Source organism: Carassius gibelio, chromosome A7 (assembly GCF_023724105.1).
Source record: "Carassius gibelio isolate Cgi1373 ecotype wild population from Czech Republic chromosome A7, carGib1.2-hapl.c, whole genome shotgun sequence".
Classification (NCBI taxonomy): Eukaryota; Metazoa; Chordata; class Actinopteri; order Cypriniformes; family Cyprinidae; genus Carassius; species Carassius gibelio.
The window spans coordinates 16,811,127-16,830,975 of record NC_068377.1 but is presented as its reverse complement, the minus strand read 5'-3'; the positions used below and the strand labels follow the sequence as shown (position 1 = coordinate 16,830,975).

At 38.0% G+C, this 19,849-nt stretch overlaps 1 protein-coding gene across 6 annotated transcripts in view; it reads left to right on the top strand.

Annotated features, from left to right (window-relative positions):
- The window catches only part of LOC128016678 (zinc finger protein 536), a 175,171-nt gene extending 155,322 nt beyond the window's left edge, over positions 1–19,849 (top strand). For 4 of the 6 annotated variants that reach the window (XM_052601365.1, XM_052601367.1, XM_052601368.1 and 1 more), the window contains one exon: positions 19,497–19,849. In XM_052601365.1, coding sequence (XP_052457325.1) covers positions 19,497–19,741 — 245 coding nt within the window. In that variant the 3' untranslated portion in view covers positions 19,742–19,849. Of the gene's footprint in view, positions 1–6,774; positions 8,989–19,496 lie in introns of those variants that run through there. The other 2 variants (XM_052601370.1, XM_052601371.1) reach the window with 1 other exon arrangement.

Below are 19,849 nucleotides of genomic sequence, written 5' to 3'. Positions count from 1 at the left end.
ATGAAATGTGATGTGCATGCATGTATGTGTGTGTCACGTATGGATTAGGAGCTGTTTCCTTCCTCTAAAAACAAACAAAAATGGCCTGCCAATGTGGAGAAAAATAGAAGTGACGAAGGTGCCTGAAGTCAAAACTGCAACGTGAGTGTGAGAATAAAGCGCTGTTAAGAGAGAACTATCAGTGCTTAAGCTACAACATACTCTTGCTCTCTCATCTCCGTCCAAACTCCAAATGAACACAGGGAGACGCAAACCTACTTTCTATCACATGTCAGAAGCATCAAAAGCCTGTCAGCCTACATTCTCACTTAAAACATCCAAATCTCTCTCTCTTTTCTTCTATTACGAGAGACTGTTGCTTGATCTGAGGAGAGTATGTACTAGCTGCTCGCTTGTGTGGGACCGCTCTCATGATTTCCTTCCCCCGCTGGAAAGCGCGGTGTGTGGATGTCAGGTTCCCTCTGATAGCTGCTGTGTTGGGACTGCTGGGAAACCAGAGAGAAGGTGGCACTGACAGGTCCCGCCGAGCAGGATAAAAGGACTTGTTCTGTTTCTACATTCTCTCTCGGGCTCGTTCTCTCCCTTTCTTTATTCATTCTCTCTATTTCACAACCTATAAAGTGACTGACAGCGTGGCACTAAAGGGACCTCGTCTGGAGCTGTCTGACTGACTCAGACCCAGCGTTCAGCGGTGCGTTCCCTCGGCTGAACGGTGCGACTTCGCACAAAATTAGTAAGCGAGAGCGGTGCGGTGCGCAGTGCTTGCGCGAATAATAGCATAGCTAGCTCCAGGGACCCCCGACTCTTCTAGATTAGGACTCACAATTAATACAACACATGCACGAGACAGAGAGAGAGCTGAACACGATCCTATAGGACGTCTCAGACACTGAATGTTTATGAATGAGGCTGCATCTGTTGGTCTCCTTTGTGATGAGCTTAAGTATTTTATTTATTTTATTTTTTTCTTAGAGCACATAAAATACTCTGTTTGTTTCCTGGTAATCATTGTTTTTGTGTATGCCGTGCAGGAACAGTTGCAACAAAAGCAAAACTTTGCATTCACGTGAATGTCTGGGCCGTGCAAAATTCAGAACCACCCGAATCAATCTATCTATTCTAATTCTAAACATTTTCAAGATTTGTCTTGACAAACTTTGCTTTTCTAATAAAAACTGATGAAATCAAATGAATTTCTTTAAAAGTATTTTCATTTGAAATCCTTAATTTCAAATTCCAAATTGCAATTCTGCAGCCAAGTTTCCCTCCTCAATTCAAATTCAGGAATTTGAATTTAAATTTCTAAGTTTCAAAAGATTTTAAATTTTCAGTTCAATTGAAATGCCACACAAACCTTATGCATATTAGTGTGTGTGTGTGTGTGGCTTAAGCAAGCCATGCAAAATAAAAAGAATGATTCATTCTCCTATCATCCTGATGAACAAAAAAAAATGATCTCATGTCTTCCTGTTGTCAAACAAAAGATAATTTTTTAAAAACCCACGAAAAGGGGGTCGGACGTGAAGCGAAGAATTTAAAACAACGTAACCCACATCTCATCAGAGGGAAATGTGAGGCGCACACATTTAAAAGAAACAGACAATGACAACTTTTACCAGCAGCCCTGCCTCGACCTTGTTATTGGGGCTCTCTGGTAATCTGTGCTTAATGATTTTTCTCTTTTCTCTCTCGCCCTCCCTTCACCTCTCCCTCATTCTTCCTCCTTTCTCTCTTTTACATTAGACCACAGCTTGAGCTTGAACCGCCGAGCGTCACAGTCATTTAGGACGCAGCCCTAACGTTTTTTTCCTCCTCGCATTCCGACGCCATTATGTTACATTGTTGCAGAATAAAGAGCTGTATTATGTTCCAGCAGTAAAGGGCACAAGTGGACTGAGTTTTTATCTGCTGAACGAATCAATCAGGATTATGTCAGTTGAAAAGAATCACAGACAGCAGTCGCCAGCGGATGAAGCCCATGTGTGTGCGTTTCAGAGAGATACGTAAATATACCTACGAGAAAAAAAAAACGTATTTGTTATCGAATACTAACGGTGGTTGAGTGAAGTGTCATTCCTGCTACAAGAGCTCTGTTTTCTTTTACACTGTTCTCTGACAGTCAGAGGATTGTGAGGACGCTAATTATCATTTCAGCAGAAATGATTAGGAGATCAAATGGAGATCGAATGCCATTTCCTTCCATTAATGCGGGGGGTTTAGTGCGGCTGTCATGCCTTGGCCATCATCGGGCCTGTGGGAAAAAGACTGAGGGAAGAATGGGGAGAGGCTTAGACCGATAGGAATATTCATAACAACTGTGCACAGAAACAGAGAGATGACCTCCGGAGAGACTGAAAGTTCATCCGGAGTCCGAATGAAACATTAAAACAGGCTCGGATGCTGGTTAAAATGCTTGTTTCTGTTCCTAAAACACGTCTTTTCATTTATTTAGCCGTGTTTGTCTGCACTCAATGCCTCACGTGCCAGGGGCGGAGGTCGTGGCCCGACGGTCGCCCCCTCGCAACCTGTTAGTGAATGAGCACACAAGTGAGCAGGCATGAAAAGACCACAGTGTATTCGGACAAACTGTTCCTCTGAATCCACTGCGCTTCCGTTCCCCGCTAAGTTGCTGCGAACGAGCAGAGAGATTTGGTATTGCAGTAGTGTTCAAATGTTAGATACGGTTTAAATATCCGCTCTCCGCTTTGCTTGAAATGGATGATGGAAAATTTCAAAGTGCTGCATAGCCATTTCTATTGTATTTATGTATTGCACACACACACAAAAAAAAAGGTAATAGATCAAGCACATTCCATTATCCCCTTATAAGATCATTAGCAAATATAATTAGATATGAAAAGAAAGTAATTTGGGTTAGAGAGGGAGAAAAGCGCTATCAGGCACAGAAGACAGATTGCAACATCAGTGTTTGGCTTTAAATTGCTCAGTGGAGGTAGTATCAGAGGAAGAATCTCTGCCCCAGATATAGACTGAGTCAGAGAGCAAGACACATCCACATCCCAGCCCTCCGTTTTCTCTGGAAGACGATTTGGAACTGAGAGCTACTGTCTTGTTTCCTTTTCTTGATGGAGTCAGAGTCTGGTTTGCATGTTGATGGTTCTCTTATTCTGGTTAATAATTGCAAGACAAACAGTTTTGGTGTTGTTCTCTATCATCTGAGGCAGGTTTGCTTGCTGCCGGAGTAACAAACACGCTGTTTGTTTTACCTTTACAGTCGTCCTTTCTTCCTTTTAACATGAAAAGAGCAGAGGACTTTTTCAAGTGTGCCACATGCACAAAGTCGCCTGCTTCTTTTCTAAAGGAAATATTTAGCCCACACAAGCACCAAACATACAATTCTGCCGTTTCCTCCAGAAACATTAGGTTGCTTTTACTCTTTGAGGGGATGGTGTGCAAGGATTCTTCTAGTCCTTGTGAATCCCTACAAATGGTATTCATAAACATCCTGTATTCATTAAAACCTTCTAAAAATACGATTTGGGTGCACTTCCTTGCGTTCGGCCAGCTTATATGCGTGTTTGCGCTTGTGTGTATTTGCACACTGACTTGTATTTACATATTTATAAATACTGGGCTGTACAATGAGGTCCGCCTTTGCCAAAAACAACTCTTTTCCAGCAGCACCGGATGCCTGGGAGAGAACAAAGTCACCCTCCGTGGCAGAATGTGCAGTGTGTGTTGTGTTTGTGTTCAGCAGAACCACATCACTTACATCTAGACTTCATTCATATCCAAAAAAACGGAGACTTTTCAGACTACCAAAAACAGCTGAGCTAATGTTTCCCTTTAAATAGAGGATATTACCAATGGTCTAAGCTCTTGTAGCTACATAATGTGGTAAAAATCTCAGTCAAGTGGCCTCGGGCGAATTAAATGTTCCCTACTCCTTTCCATAATGCATGCTCTGCCTTATCTGGTTGCTTAAACATGTATTCAATAGTTCAGTTAATTCATATCCTCACGTTTTCCTCCAATTATATGAACCCTGTTCTTGGGAAACCTAAAACGAGCGGGCCTTTGAAACACAAACACACACTAAGTAGATTTCATGGTAAAAATAGAATACCTGAGGGAGGTCAGGGTATAAAACGGCCCAGTGTTTTAGATGGGAGGACTCTTCGCCTTAACTACGTGGGCCGGGAATAATAAGCAGCAGTTAGGAAATGTCAGAACTTTGACTCCAGACAGCCCCGCTTTTCCCCTAAGTGTGCTGGCCCTTGTTAACTGAGCCTTGTGCTGTGCTATTGTTCTGTCTGCCTTTTCATTTTAGCCGTTCTGTTAAGCATGACACATGTATTAACATAAGATGGATCCTGGAGCTATGTGTCCTCTTACCATATGCCTTGTATTACTTTCCAGGGCCCTCTCTCGTCTTCCAGTGAGAGTGTATTATCAGACTTGAGCAGTAGAGGGCGCCACATTTTATTGCTTTTGACTCAGTGGTGGACAGAGTGTCATTTCCATTACCATTTAAAGTTTTTAAACTGGGTGCTTGCTTGTGTAACTGAAGTTATAATCATTGAAGTTATAATTATTGATCATTAAAAAAAATAATTAAACTTTAATTGTTATTTGAACTGAGATTAGGCAAGGGAAACTAATTATTGGACAAAACAAAAGCTCATGATTCAGCCAATGAGAAAACAGACCGATAACAACATAATTCGTCAGGCCACAGTATGATCAAGATTTCTAGGGTGCTGAAATAATTAAGCAATCACTCTACATGCGGTCAGGGAGACTTCAGAATTGATCGGAACAGGAGGAGGAAAAAGTTTAGAGGATCGTAAAGTTGGTGTGCTAGTCTCCAGATCGCAGTGGCAGTTGTTTGGGGAAAAGAAATGGCGTCCTTAAATAATAACATTCCAGGTGGCTTAGTTAATGAAGAGTGAAAATCAAATATGGGGCGGAATCTGTAACTCATTACCAGAACTTTCTTTAAGAGGAAGTCACGAAGAGCACTGGCCCCTGGGAGACCAGGCGTTTTTAAAACTTGAGGATGTCATTTATTATCATTATGGTTATGATTATCTTAATTTCCTCACGGACACACACACACAAAGCCATCAGACAGCTGTAGAGCTGTGACTGCAGTATAGTCTTAAAAAAAAAAGAAAAACTGCCGATCACATCAGATTTGATAAATTACAACCACTTTATCTGTGGAATCAAGTGAAATATCAGCAGGTTAAAGGAAAATGACATTGAGGAACAAGATCTTATCTTCCACATGAGTTTGGGTAGATTGTGAACTCAGGGGCTTATGCTTCCATCTACTGGACAAACTGTGCAATGCAGCCTTCAATCTGAACAGTTGAATGAAAAATATGGTTCATTTGCTTATCCTAGCAAGTATGATAGGTGTATAATGTAGATAGATGTATAATAATTTTAAAGGTGAACTAATTTTTTTCTCAAAGAAGCTCAAAAAAATGTATAGTACATATTTAAAATGTTTTACTATAAGTTGTAATGTTGTAGACATGAGATGAATACTACAGACACATTATTATTTTCTATTAATATTGAAAGACATATTATTATTTTAAAGTGAACATTCACATTTTCTACTCTTTGGGTGCCCGGTTTAATTTTTACTTCGTTTTTTGTTTTGTTTTTGTGGAATACATTTATTATTGGTCGGTATTTCTGTAATGGCATCAGTAGCTGAAAATGTTTTGGCACTTGCTATCGAATGAATCCAAGATGACCAAAAAAAAACAAAAAAAAAAAAAACAAATCATTTTCTTACATTTATAAACAATTATCTTTAATTTGTTTTGGAAAAGTACAGCTGTGGCATTTGTGAAAAAAATGTGATAATTGTATTTGTTTATTTCTGTGCAAAAATAATTTGTATCTGAGAATGCAAAAATGGTTCATTCTTTTTCTTAATCTCTATCAGCAATTGACATCTGAGGGGAAAGTGTGTCTGTTACAGAAGTGCACATCTCAGATGTGCGCATAATGTAAAGTGAGGGGGCGTCAGCATTATTGCTCTTCGGCAAATCTAAATGACAATGTTTTATTCCATTATTAGCAGGGAACTGACTCCATTTCCATAACATTGCTTGCGAGCGCACACTTAAATAAATGCATGTTTTAATTTAATTTTGTCATTTTCATAGAGGCACTTTTAAAAAAGAACATGACTAGGAAATGTACTCTGTAGATTTTATTGGCTAATAATTTTCTTAGGGGTTATAGAGAGAATTAAACAACATTTATATTATTTAGTTCAAACGGTGATAGCACATAAAAAGCGGAGGGGAAAAAAGCAGTAAGCATTTTCACCAGATTCAAACTTCAGCAGTAATTGCACAAGTGCAATGTTCAGAGAGTTATTGTCTTTATATTAGAATGCTTTATATATTTATATATTTATATTAGAGCTGGAAGAAGTCTGAACGTATTCAAATCACCCATTTCGTATCTTTTACCTAATAATTCATAAGATGTGTTTTCTTTAGTGACAATAGAAGTTAATGGTACATATGAATGGAATGGTTTATTGTCAAAATGTAAACACACACACACAAACACAAATACATTACAGTTGTCATTAATTTGTTCACAAATGCACCTGAATCACAACAACAACAACAAATAAAAGACAATAATATGGTTTGATTTGACCCTCTCCTTTTTTTTTTTCCTGCTAATAATGGTTTGTCAAAGTATGTATTTATATTAAAGAGAGAGAGGAAGGACACAGGTGGTGGTGTTAATCTGCGTTTGTTCTCTTAACTGTAGTTCATCTGTGGGCGGAGGAAGAGGCGTCCCGAAGGTTTGGCCCTGCTCTTTCCCCTGAACATAGCCTAACTGACACAGAGATGCAGGACTAATCAGAAACTAGCATCACCTCCCCCTGCTGGACTGAGCGGCCAAGAGCAGGCCATGGAAAAAGAGGAAGAGGACTGGAACTATGAAGGACATTATCTTATCAAAAGCATTATTTAACGTAAAAGACTTCATAAGAGAGAGAGAGAGAGAGAGAGAGAGACTAATGAAATGGACGGCTCAGATGGTTTCCTACACAAGCTTTCTTGCCGGATGAAGGAAAGAAGATCTATTAATGTTTAGTGAGCTTTTTTTTTTTTTTTTTTTTTTTGCTTCCTGTGTTTTATGTGTCTTGAAACCTCCCTTGTGTAGCTGATAAATACTTTCTGTGCTTTTAATTGCTTTTTTGACTTTGAAACTTCGAAGTGCTTGTCCCTCAGAGCAACACATTCCTTGAACCAAGATGGCCGCCAGTTGCCAGTCTCAGAATGAGAGAGTGAGAAACTGAACAGACTTCCCTCTCTCCCTCTCTCTCTCTCTCTATCTCTGTGTCTGTCTGTGTTTCTCACTGTCCACTGAAACTTCACAGTGTTCCCTAAACCATTCCTCTGGACGTTTGGACCAGCCCACTACACGTTTGGAGACCAAGCACACTTTTGTGAAAAACTCCTTTGTAATCAGCACACTCTCAGCAGTCAGTGCCTGGACGTCAAAGCAGAAGAATGACAATCCAGTACTTTTGGAAACGAGAACACTCCATTAAAAAAAAGGGAAGCTACGCCTTTTTCTTTGAGCACTGTGGACGTGATTTGTTGTCCTGGTGTGTTTGTGAGACGTTCAGAGCTGAACTCCAGAGAAAGAGGACGCTGTAGCATTCAAGACAAAAAGCAGCCGAGGTGACAGAAGAACTAGCACGTCTGATGAAACAGAAATTAAACAGAAATGTGGCCCTGACCCTACACGCTTTGATCTCAGTCTTGCTCACTTCAAGTACTTTGGTTATGAGATTGTGTTTGTAATATACTGCCACCAATCAGTGTTGCAAAGTGTTACTGACTACTGAAACGGTTTGATGTATTCGATTATTAAAGAAAAAGAAAAAAAGAATCATGCGAACAAGAATCAAGTATTGTCTAGCCATAGATACAGTCATGCGTTGTTGCATTTACAAAGCTAGCTGTTTTAGATTGTAGGTATTAGATTGGAGTACTGTAATTGTTGCCTGTCACCTTTGTAAAATACCAATAACATTAAAAGAAAAGGAACAAAAAAAACAAAAAACAAAGAAAGATTGACAATCTTCTTCTGTTGCTGCAAGCATATAAATTCATACTAATATATATATATATATATATATATATATATATATATATATATATATATATATATATATATATATAGCAAACACAAACTGAAGTTTCCCCCTGAAGTATTTTGCACTGTGATAGTAAATGAAAAACCAGTCTATACAGTATACAGAGATCGCTAATGGAAAATGAAGGTGTGTGTGTGTGTGTCCCTTGACATTGTGATCTGATATTCTCTCTATTCTTTTGTGAACTCTGCTGATTTGGTCTGTGCAGTTCAAACTATCTCATCTACATGATGGCCGTCTCTGTTGCTTTGAGAATCAATTCAATGAACTTCACAGAAAGTCATTGTGTGTAGACTCCAATGCGTTCGAGTCTGTTCTCTTCAGATATTCAAATATATTCTCTAGTCGGACTCTTTCCAAAACATATTTCTTAAAAAAAAAAAAAAAAAAAAAAAAAGAGTAAAGAAAATCTTTTTTTTGAGCTTTCATGCAAGGTTATGCCTTCTTATAAATGCAACAATAAAAAAAAAAGAAAAAAGCAAAAGAAAAGTTAAGATGTTTAGTGAACTAGTTTGAGTAAACTAGTACAGGTTATGTAAGGTAAATGATTATGACAGGCAGGGTACTGACCAATCCCTACATACACTGGTTCTAGATGAGCACACCTCTGGCTCCCGCCTCTGAGTGGTAGAACTGAGCGTCTGTCTCTCTTTCAGTCGTTCTGGACTAATATATGAGCATTCCACACCTCTGAACTGTCTTGTGGACTGTATGGTTTTCATTTGGTTGCTGTTTCCTCATGGCAGATGTTTTGTTTTGTAACTACTGAACTGTACTTATAATGAGAAATAAAATGTATTCAAACTATGAAACACTAGCGTGGAAAACTGAGCATTTTTGGGCTGCTTAACCATAAATTCGATCTCACAAAATGTTTTGTGTCAAAAAGGTGAAGTAAATGTTAAGCTACCATATATAATTTTGTCATAAAAGAAAAATAATATAGTTATATGTGAAACATTTCAAATAACCCCCCTTTTTATATAAATAAGTGTATATTCTTCTAACACTATTAAAGCTTTATTTTATAATAAAAAAAAAATAATAAAATAAAAATAAATAAAAATCTGTCAGCGACACATTAAACATTAAATTAATCAAACTTGACAGTAAATACATTTATAATAGTTACAGAAGATTTTTATTTCAAATAAATGCTTTTCTTCTGATATTTCCATTCATCCAATAATCTTGGAATGAAAATGTTTTAGATTCCACTAAAATATTAAGCAGTATTTATAAAAATTTCTTCAGCAGAAAATAAGCATATTAGAATGATTTCTGAAGAATCATGTGACACCAAAGACAGGAGTAATGATGATGAAAATTAATTTAATAAAAATATTTAATTTTAAAATGCAATAAAATAATTCACATTTTTGATCAAATAAAAAGAACATGGTTGAACTTTTTTTTTTTTTTTTCAAAAATGCAATACATTTCATTTACCCCCAAATTGTAAAGTTTACACTTAAAACAAGTGGAACATCTGCTATAAACAAGAAAAAATAAACAATGAAGATATATTCAGTGATGTGTTCTATAACAATGTTTTTGAGTAAATGTAGCTTAAAAAAAAAAAAAAAAAAAAAAAAAAAAAAGGTGACATTTTACTTGAAAAAAAAAATTAATAAATAATATTTTATACAACCAACTAATTCTAAATCCAGCAGAGTTGCACAGACACACACAGGGCAGCAGAGGACTTGTTCGATAGACAGCAGAAATGATACATTTCTGTGTCCTCTTGTTTCTCTCCACCCCTGACTTCCAAGTTAAGTGTAGTACATGGTTTTAGCTGCAGGGCTACAGGCCTGTGTGTGTGTGTGTGTGTGTGTGTGACTTGGGAGTGGTATGGATTATGACAGCTCACATTAATAGCTGTGTTCCTGCTAACTGTGGCTTTCTACCCTTGGGCTATAGCCGTGTTAATTCCCCAAACCTGTGAGAGCTGGAGACTAGTGTGCCAATTGATCTTCATCCTCTATTTTTCAATTTTCTCTTTGACTTTTCTGATATTTTCAGTCAAGACAATCATTTCTGTAGTGCGTGTGAATGTACAATTCGCTGTATGTGGAACAAATGTGACCCTGGACCACAAAACCAGTATTAAGTCCCTGAGGTATATTTGCTGCAATTGCCAAAAATACAATGTATTGGTCAAAATTATAGATTTTTCTTTTATGCTTTTAAATTGATATTTCTTTTTATCTTTTAAGTAAATATCATGTTCCATTAAGATATTTTGTAAATTGCCTACTGTAAATATATCAAAACTAAATTTTTGATTAGTACTATGCATTGCTAAGAACTTAATTTGGACAAATTTAAAGGTGATTTTCTAAGTATTTCGAATATATATATATATATATATATATATATATATATATATATATATATATATATATATATATATATATATATATATATATATATATATATATATATATAATTTTTTTTTTTTTTTTTTTTTTTTTGCACACTCATATTCCAGATTTTCAAATAGTTGTATCTCAGACAGATATTGTCCTATCTTAACAAACCATCGATGCTTATTGATTCAGCTTTCATGTGATTTATAAATCTCAGTTTTGAGAAATTTACAGTTAAGACTGGTTTTGTGGTCCAGGGTCATACAATGAGACTAAATGTCCTTTTTTTGACATTCCAAGCAGTCATGTGATCTAAATACAATAATCAGATATGTCTGTTGTTTCTCTGATGTCATGAACTTCATCAAAGCAACACATATAAACATAGGACACATCTTTCAAGGACGTTCCCTCTCTCCAGCTATCTTTTAAATATGTATTTTGCCCCATCACACACTCTTCTCATAGGCCAATGACAGGTGATACCTGACACCCTTTGGCACAGGGGCCTGTCTGTTGTGTCAATACCTCAGAGAGATAAGACCCTGCTCTCGAAACACATGAAAACCATTCTTACACACCAGCTCTGCTTCCACCGCAGACAGAGAAAATATTTTCCCATTATACGTCCGTATTTCATGTTTTTCCTAACCTTTTTCCTGTGAGTTAGCCGGGTCTCAGCGGAGGGAAACCCGATCTCCTTTAGTCTGATGGGATCCATATTCGTGTTAACCTGCTGTCGGGACCCTGTTGAGGGGAGGTGTCTGAGGTCAACGCCTGACTAATTTTTAAATGGATCAGCTACACTAGACCAGATGGAGAAAGGCCTGGAACTAATAAATATCCTGAAAAAAGTAACCGTTTCTTTTTCCTGACCCCCTCCATATGTGTAGCTTGTCTGAAGTTGTTGAGCGCAGTGGAGCACAGATGAAAGTCAAGCGTATTTTTTTATTTTTTTTATTACTGTGTGGACAATTTATCTACAGACAGACAAATAAATACATTTACAAATACAAATACATGTATGCTCATTTATGCCACATACACTGAATTGTCACAAAATAGTCAGAAAATAGAAAAAAAATAAAAAAATGATGAGTGTGGGAGAGTAGCTATTGTTAGTGAACTGGCTTATAGTAGACTTTTTAAGGGTGTTGTGTTGTGTTTTTTTTTTTTTTTACTTGTATCATAGTAATATTTTAAAGAATGAATATGAAGATCCTTCACTGTACCAATGTATCAAAATATTATTATTTAAGACATATATTATATGTAATAAGGACATACACATAAATGTTTGCATGTCTATATCAAACTGTACCCTTATGTGTTGTTAAAAGTATTTCAGCCCATTATTGCTACTCCATCTCTTCATGGTGTCATGTTTGTGTGAGAGTGTGTATGTACCCGGTGTGTTTAAGAAGACAGCGCAGCTGGGTTGCTGTGTGCCAGCACTTGTAGCCAGGCAGATGGTGACCTGCGATTGAACCTGTCTTCTCTCTCATTTGTTCAGCTGGCATTCATTTGGCCTGCATGCAGGCTGCATACTGTAAAGAGCGCAGTTCTTTATACAGACCACCAGATGGCGCTCTAAATCAACTTATAGGACCATTGCTGCTGAACACACAGCAGATAAAAAGATTTCAATCAAGAAATGGATATTACCACAGTAAATCTTGATAGAAATGATGTGAACATTTGTGGCACACATTTTAATACTCAGACTTTATATATTTGTTCTGCCGTTAAGTCAGTCACATGGTTATAGGCTGTTTATACAGTAGCATATCTTGCCATTAGGACCAACTACATGATATCTGAAAGAGAAGGGCATTGCCTGCAGGGAGAATTGCACTCTATTTCCATTTTCAATCTGCAGTCAATCCGTAATCAATCTTATCAGTGGTTCTTTGACAGGCTTTTCACATTTGTACACATTTTTGCGCACTCTTCCTCTCTCATTTACACGCACGCAGACAACAGTCATCTGTCACCATCCGAGAGCTCTCTGTGCGTCTGGATGCACACCGTGTCATAATGCTCATCATCGGCAAGCACATACAGTCTCACACACATACACATGCAACCTTACAAGGGTGTGTGTGTGTGTGTGTGTGTGTTTGTGTTTGCTCAGCTCTCAGACAGGGTCTTATGAATCGATGATCATGTGGTATAAGAGAGATAGATGGCTCTGAGCTCCGTCTTGTCTTCTCTAATTGTAAAATATTAGTTACATTAGAGTGTGTTGGGTGATTAATGGAACTTATTTGGAGGTGGCCCTTCCTGGCCCTCCCCCTTACAAAAGCCTCCTCTACTGACTCCTCCAAACCGAGGGACTTCTCTTACAGCAGACAAATAGATCCCGGGGACAAAATAGAAAGGATGGGATGACAAAAGAGGAGAAGATGGAGAAGGGAAATTCAAGAGAAAGAGATGGAAAGAGTTGTAACACAAGAGTGAGATCATTTATTCGATTTTATATGTAATTCCAGGTATCTTGCATGCAAACAGTCACATATTAGTCACCTTCGTCGATATTTCTATGTCTGCATGGAAATAGATCAGTATTGGTGTTTATAAAAGCTGACGGGAAATGTAATTGATACCTGAGCAGATGAGCACTTAGTCCTTCTGTAGGTCCAGCTCTGATGCTGGGCCCTGCTCCTCTTAGCTAGCCATTAGAAAGCCATGGATCATGTTATAGCCAGCAGAACAACACCAGCTGACCCAGAGCTGGAGCTTCAGCCACACATACCTTCATCATATCCATGGATCTGTCTGTTTAGACCTGGGCCTGTGGGAAAGGGAATGTTTTGATTGTCTTTTAAGTTGGAGTCCTTGAAGTGCAATGGTTTGATAGATCTTGGTATTCTAACTAATATTCCTTAGACACAAAGTTCTATATAAAAGCCTGGAAGGAACATAATAATTTAATCTTGCCAAACACAATTGTACACTCTCATATATAAACAGCTGCTTGCTTCAAATGTTAATATATTCACTTTCTGTTTATCTACTCATCTTATATTAAAGTTTTACTAATTATTGAGAAGCTATTATTACAATAAGAAACCGCAGTCTGTTTTTTTTTTTTTTTTCAAGCAACAATTACATAAATGTGAACTTGATGGGAGAAAGCTCAATATCTGTATTCCTCTATTATTAGTCTCTTTTTTGTTTGTTTAGTGCATTTAGTCACATTTCTGTGATTATTGTATTTTTTCATGCATTATATATATAATATATATAATATATATATAATACTATGATATGAGAGGAAAGCTCATTTTAACAGGTTTGGGGGTTTTGCTCATTTATTTATAAATGATTTAGCAATGGCTTAGCTTTGACATTGCTGCTGTCATTTCCTTTGTTGATTACATCTATTTTGGTTCAATTAAATTAGTTGTACACAAAGGCTGATGTTCCATGCTGTTTATTTGTAATTGTGGTACAGTATGTGATGAATATAAACAAATGAAAAAGCTATTTAATGTAAATAATTAAATAAAGTAACATACAACACATTCTCAGATTTAAAAATAATGAATATGAGCATTAATGCAGGTCAGAAATCACACAATATTCTGAAATGAATACTGAATTTGAAACAAGTAGATATATTAATACATTTCAAAGAATGAAAATTAGTTATTATTAAGCATTAGATATACTTTTCTATTTGTTTATTTTCATAAATACATGATCTTTATTTAAAGACATTCAAATCGGGCTCCCAAACAACACAAAAGCAAGTGTACATTTTTAAAGGATGACTGTTGTTGAAATAACAGCCAACTTAAATTACACAAGCAAGACATTTTTACTTCTAATCTGTATTCCTTCTTTAAAAATATACTGAATTGGTCTTTTATTTTGGGCGGAATTAGAGGATTCCATTTTTAAGCTTTTAAAGTTATTAACAATGTTCCATATATTGAAGGCTATTATTATCCTTGCTGTACATATCAGAGTCACAATCCCTTAACTCAGCCATGCCACATTCCTTTTCTTTAAGGGGCAATTATGCTTTTTTATTCAATATGACCACTTTCAGAGTGAGCTAGTAAGGTGCGAGATGGTCTCTTTTCTCTCTCCTTTGCACAAACACACACATGGCACACACTCACTTACTCATAGACATTTATTATGTGTCTGCCATGACAGCTCAGCTCTAGAAAGTGCAGCAATATGCTCTGTAGGGAGCGAGAGAAAGAGAGGAGTGAGCAGTACTGCAGATGAGTACTCATGAACTCTTCCTCCCCTGGCCACACAGACACAGTCCTGCTGAGACTGCCTGACACATCGCTCTCATCACATGATGTATATACGGCCTTTTACCCATGAGCCTTTCTAACTCTTGACCAATCGCGGGACTCCATGCAGGCCTTTGCCAGCACCTCCCATGCACTGTCAGTGAAGGAAGTGGTATATTATCCCAAAAATCCTTCCCTGGAACTTTCTGCGCACATTTACTCAGACATGTCCATGTGGAAAAACAAAACGAAATGCTCTGGAACGCATCAAAGAATTCCATTTGTTCAGAAAAGAGAGAAATGAAGCCAAGTAAGGAAGATTGAAAAGAGATATAGTGGCAGGCAGACTGGGAAATGTATAGCTGAGAAACAGAGAGTGTATTAAGAGGTACGTCTGCTGCAGCAGTTTGTAATCTAGTTCAGTGTTTAACATGGGAGCTGCTTCCCCCGGTGGAGCTTTTAGAGATTGCTTTTGATACATACACCCACAACGCTAAATCCAAGTTTTTCCGTCCCTAGAGAGCCAAACTACAGCATCAGTTCTCCAAACTATGAACCGATTTCCATTAGAGCTGCATTTGCTGCTCATAGCTTTTCTTTTCTGTCTGAGAAATATTTTGACTAGGCACTCATTAACAGTCCAAACTGTTCCTTGTTTCTGTGTGGAAATCTCTTTTATGTGAATGCATTTGAAGTTTATAATGATAAATCCTAACTATACAGTAGATACAACTGAGATAAAAGATATTCAGCTTGATGCCATTGTCCTGTCCTCTGCCTGTTTTGCGTTTAATGTATCAGAGCGAGTGGATCTGAATGTGCGATGTCGGGTTTAGTGTGGAATCTTCCTCAGTGGGGTTTTGGGAGCAGGTGGGGAGAGGTAGTGCGTGGCACACTAACGTTGCGGAGGGATTTTGGTGTTTGGATGCTCTCTTTGCTGAGTAATCTCTCAGCCTTTACAACACGCAGGTTATTACTGGCCGACAGATGGTACATCACTTTTTACTGCTTACACCTTCTGTGGCTTGCGTTCTCCCCTGACACACACTCCCTCTGTTTTACTTTGTCTTTTCCATCTCTTCCATATAGGTGACACTGAAACACAGACACACACGGAAGGAAAGTTTAAAAAGCAAATGGATATCCAACACTTGCTGCACAGAGCCGTAAAAAAAAAAAAAAAAAAAAAAAATATTCAGTAACTCAGTTTTAACCATCTGTTTGTTGACCTGTTCTATAAAACAAATATAACACGTATTCTTGTTGTAAATACCATGACACACTCTTGCTTGTGTGAGACTGACACAGAGTGGAAGTGTTTAACTCAGGTGACCTTGTTCGTATCTGCAGTGTGAAATGAGTGTTTAAACCCTTAATTACACGTAGGGCGGACATCTCTCTCTCCTTCAGTATTCCTATCTCGCTTGTTCTCAGATTTGAGTTTCTCACAGTGAGCATCTGAAGTCATTAGAGGCTCTGCAGTCTGTCAGGTGCCAGCCCATACACACACACACACACACACACACACACACACACACAAACATCCCAACACGCTATATATGCAGTTTCCCCCTCACACGAAGCCACACAAATACAGAAAAAAAACATTCATGACATGCTCATGACGTATTCTTTTTTTCAAAGACATGCCGTACATACACAGGGACACATGCTTTGGGTGTGTAAACACACACACAGTAAAAGTGCTGAAGCCCTGCAGGTTCTTTCTGCTGCGTGGGGCAAGGGATTTGTCATGTGCTGATGAGCTGTTATAATAATATACGAGCAAATCACAAGCATTCTGCAAATGAATCATTTTTCCTCCTCAACACCCTTCTCCCGCTCTTTCTCTGTCACACACACATACACTTTGCAATCATTGCTGCTGAGCGTTGGAGAGGGTGACTTCTCACAGACAGACAGAGGTGAGAGGCAGCCCTCTTTCACAGATGGTAGCTCTGGCATCGGATGCAATTTATATAAGACTGATTTTGATTACATGCCAAAGCACCTCCATATCTGTGTGAGCGTGTGTGGAGGAGCTTGTGTCTGCTTGCTTACATACCACAAGCATACTGTTCAAACGCATCTTGTTGTTTTTTAGAACGTATGTGTGTGCGTGCATGATCAGATAAGAAAAGGAGAATGAAAAAGACCATATTTCCAGAGCAGCAAGAACAGGAGGAGCCACAAGAGGGGGCATTAGACATGTCTTCAGAGACCATGAAGATTAAACATATACTGACTCTCTACAATAGCAGTTAAGAAAGTGTATCTAGGAAAGGAAAACATTAGTCAACTGATTGAATAAATGATTATTTATTTTTGTTCTGTTTTTATTTTTGGAATGATGGACGGCAGGAAGGGCAATGATGGAGTGATATTGGGGAATTTGCAGGAAGTGGGTGTATTCATCAGTTATCCCACCTCTCTTTCGCCCTCTGATCTCCACATATGAGGCCTTCAGGGGTTAATTAGGCAGGCGTGATAATGACTTACTGCTGAAAATAATAGAACTATTTCTCTCTCTGTTATGAGACAGTGTTAGAAAGTGATGGAAATGGGTATGAAAAAAGGAGGGAAAAGATTTAAATCAACTGTCATTTCCATATGTTGTTTTACCAAGCTTAGTACAAACAGAGGTACAAATGTTCTGGTGTGTTTTTTGGCCAGACAACAATCAAAACATTTATTGGCCATTGGTAACAAGTACGTCGGAATTTTTACTCACATGGGACTCACAGTTTCAGGAAACAGAGCGGAAAACATAAGAATGTGGAAAGGATTGACACATACTGGTGAGAAAGAGAATGGAGGAATACAATTCTTAATACTAGTTCATATCACTTGGCAACGCCATTGCAGTAGATGTGAATCACTGGAGAGCTTTGAAAAGATCAAAGAAAGAAAGAAAACTAACAAGAAAGAAAAAGAAAGATGCCATCACTGTGGTTATGCTTCACATACACACACCTTCACCGATACTATGAATTATAACAGCATCACAATTTTTGTTTTTAGATTTTAATTAAGATTGAATTACAAGTTGATTTTTTATGTTATAATGCTATAATATTTTTAATATTGTGTGTATGTTTTAGAGTGCACTAAAGTAAGAAAAGGAGATAGGAATGACACACTGTAATTTTTGTACATAAAATCTCCAGCTCTGCCCCTTCTTCTCTTGGCATTTAGGATCTTGCAGCAACGAGCCAAAATTGCCCGCAACTATTATGGGAAAATTTTGAGAAGGCCTTCTTGATATAAGAAAAATGTGCTCTGCCACAGAACACCCCTTGAAAAACTGATTCATTGTTGCCAATTATTTTGACCACCAAATAGCACCCTGAAGGGGCTGTATTATCTCACTTTGAAAAGGGAAGCTTTCTGGATGGATACGAAGAGCTGTGATGGGGGTTACATGTCAATAGGCTTTCTTCTTTTGTGTTTCTTTCCGAACTCTGTTTATCATTTACCTGTGGTCCTGTCATGGCCACAGTCCACATTATGTTCTTCTCTCCATATTCCTCTTTCTCTTTCTGTTTATCCTGAAAATTGATTGAAAATCACTCCATTCTCTAGCCAGTTGGACCAATCTGTGACAACTCCCTTTAGCGTTTGCCTAAACATTTCCTGCTTCAGGAAAATAGACAAGTATGAAGAGAAGAAAAGAGAAAGAAAGCGGACTTACACTTTGTGATGCTAGTTCACTATAATGTGGCATGAGAATATGCTGCCTCTCAGACTTAGTAAAGCAATGTAAGGGAGTGAGAAATTAAAGTGCGTATGAATGAAACGGCCGAGGTGGTGTGTTACCGGATTGCTTATCAGACAGCTGGAACATGGGAAGCTCTAAAACTTGTTGCAATCCCCTTTGTAGCGAGGCCTCAGCAGATGCTGTAGTATTCAAAAGCCGTTGAGACTGAAAAGTCATTCACAAAGTGCTTATAAATCCTTCATTTTTATTTTTTTATTTTTATTTTTTTTGTAACACATACATATACAAGCAGATGACAGTACTCACTTAATTTAAGGATGCTTACATTTTTCACGTTGCGTCATGGCTTCACCTTTAATGCAGCCGCTTTACATTCTCCGCACCATCGCGGCTGCTATTTTAAACCTCCATGTTAATTTGATTTAGTGCTTTTCAAATTGAATTGAGAAAAATGGAGAGCAAATGTACTGTTATTAATGTTCCAAAGTAGTGCGTAGCTAAAAGTGCCTGGCTTTGCTCTAAGTGGATGGGCCTGATAAGCGAGCCAGATATGATAGGCACATAATTTGCATTCCTCAAAAAGACCTGTGTGGGCTATTAAGGGCCATTGTGTACAATGCACTGATGATCAGATCCAATCTCTTAAACAGTTGTACTTGTTCTAAACTGAAAAGGGAACTTTCAAACTTCTGTAGGAAACTGCACAAAGAAAATGTCTACATCTGAACAGCAGAGATTGTTCATGGATGAAGCAAGGAAATGCTTGTGATGCATACTGATGAATCAGATGATTAAACGTCCATCTTGTGGTGATTGTAACCAGATACTACACACAAGAATTATCCAGGCCCTCTGATTGAAATCAGCCATAGCATGTTGAATTATTTGGATATAAAGTGTATGACATGTGTAACAATCATCACTGACGTTGTGCTGGACAATAATGTTGTCATTTCCTTTCCTTGGTCATGTAGGTCAGAGGCCATTCCAGTGCAGCTATTGCCCATACAGTGCCTCTCAGAAAGGTAACCTGAAGACCCACGTGCTGTGTGTTCACCGCATGCCCTTTGACAACAGCCAGTATCCAGATCGGCGCTTCAAACGCTCCCGCATAGACTCGGATGTCTCCGGGAACTCAGAGGATGGGAATCTTCCCACGTCTGGCCAGGTGAACACAGGAGAAGCTTTTTCTGGGGATACTTCCTTCTCTCTTGAGTGAAGCGGCATAAAACTCAATCCAGAGATTCTGTGGGATTTCAGGGGTTTGAAGTGATAATGATACCACCTCCTACAATCATTCCCATTACATCATTGTAAAAAGAAAAAA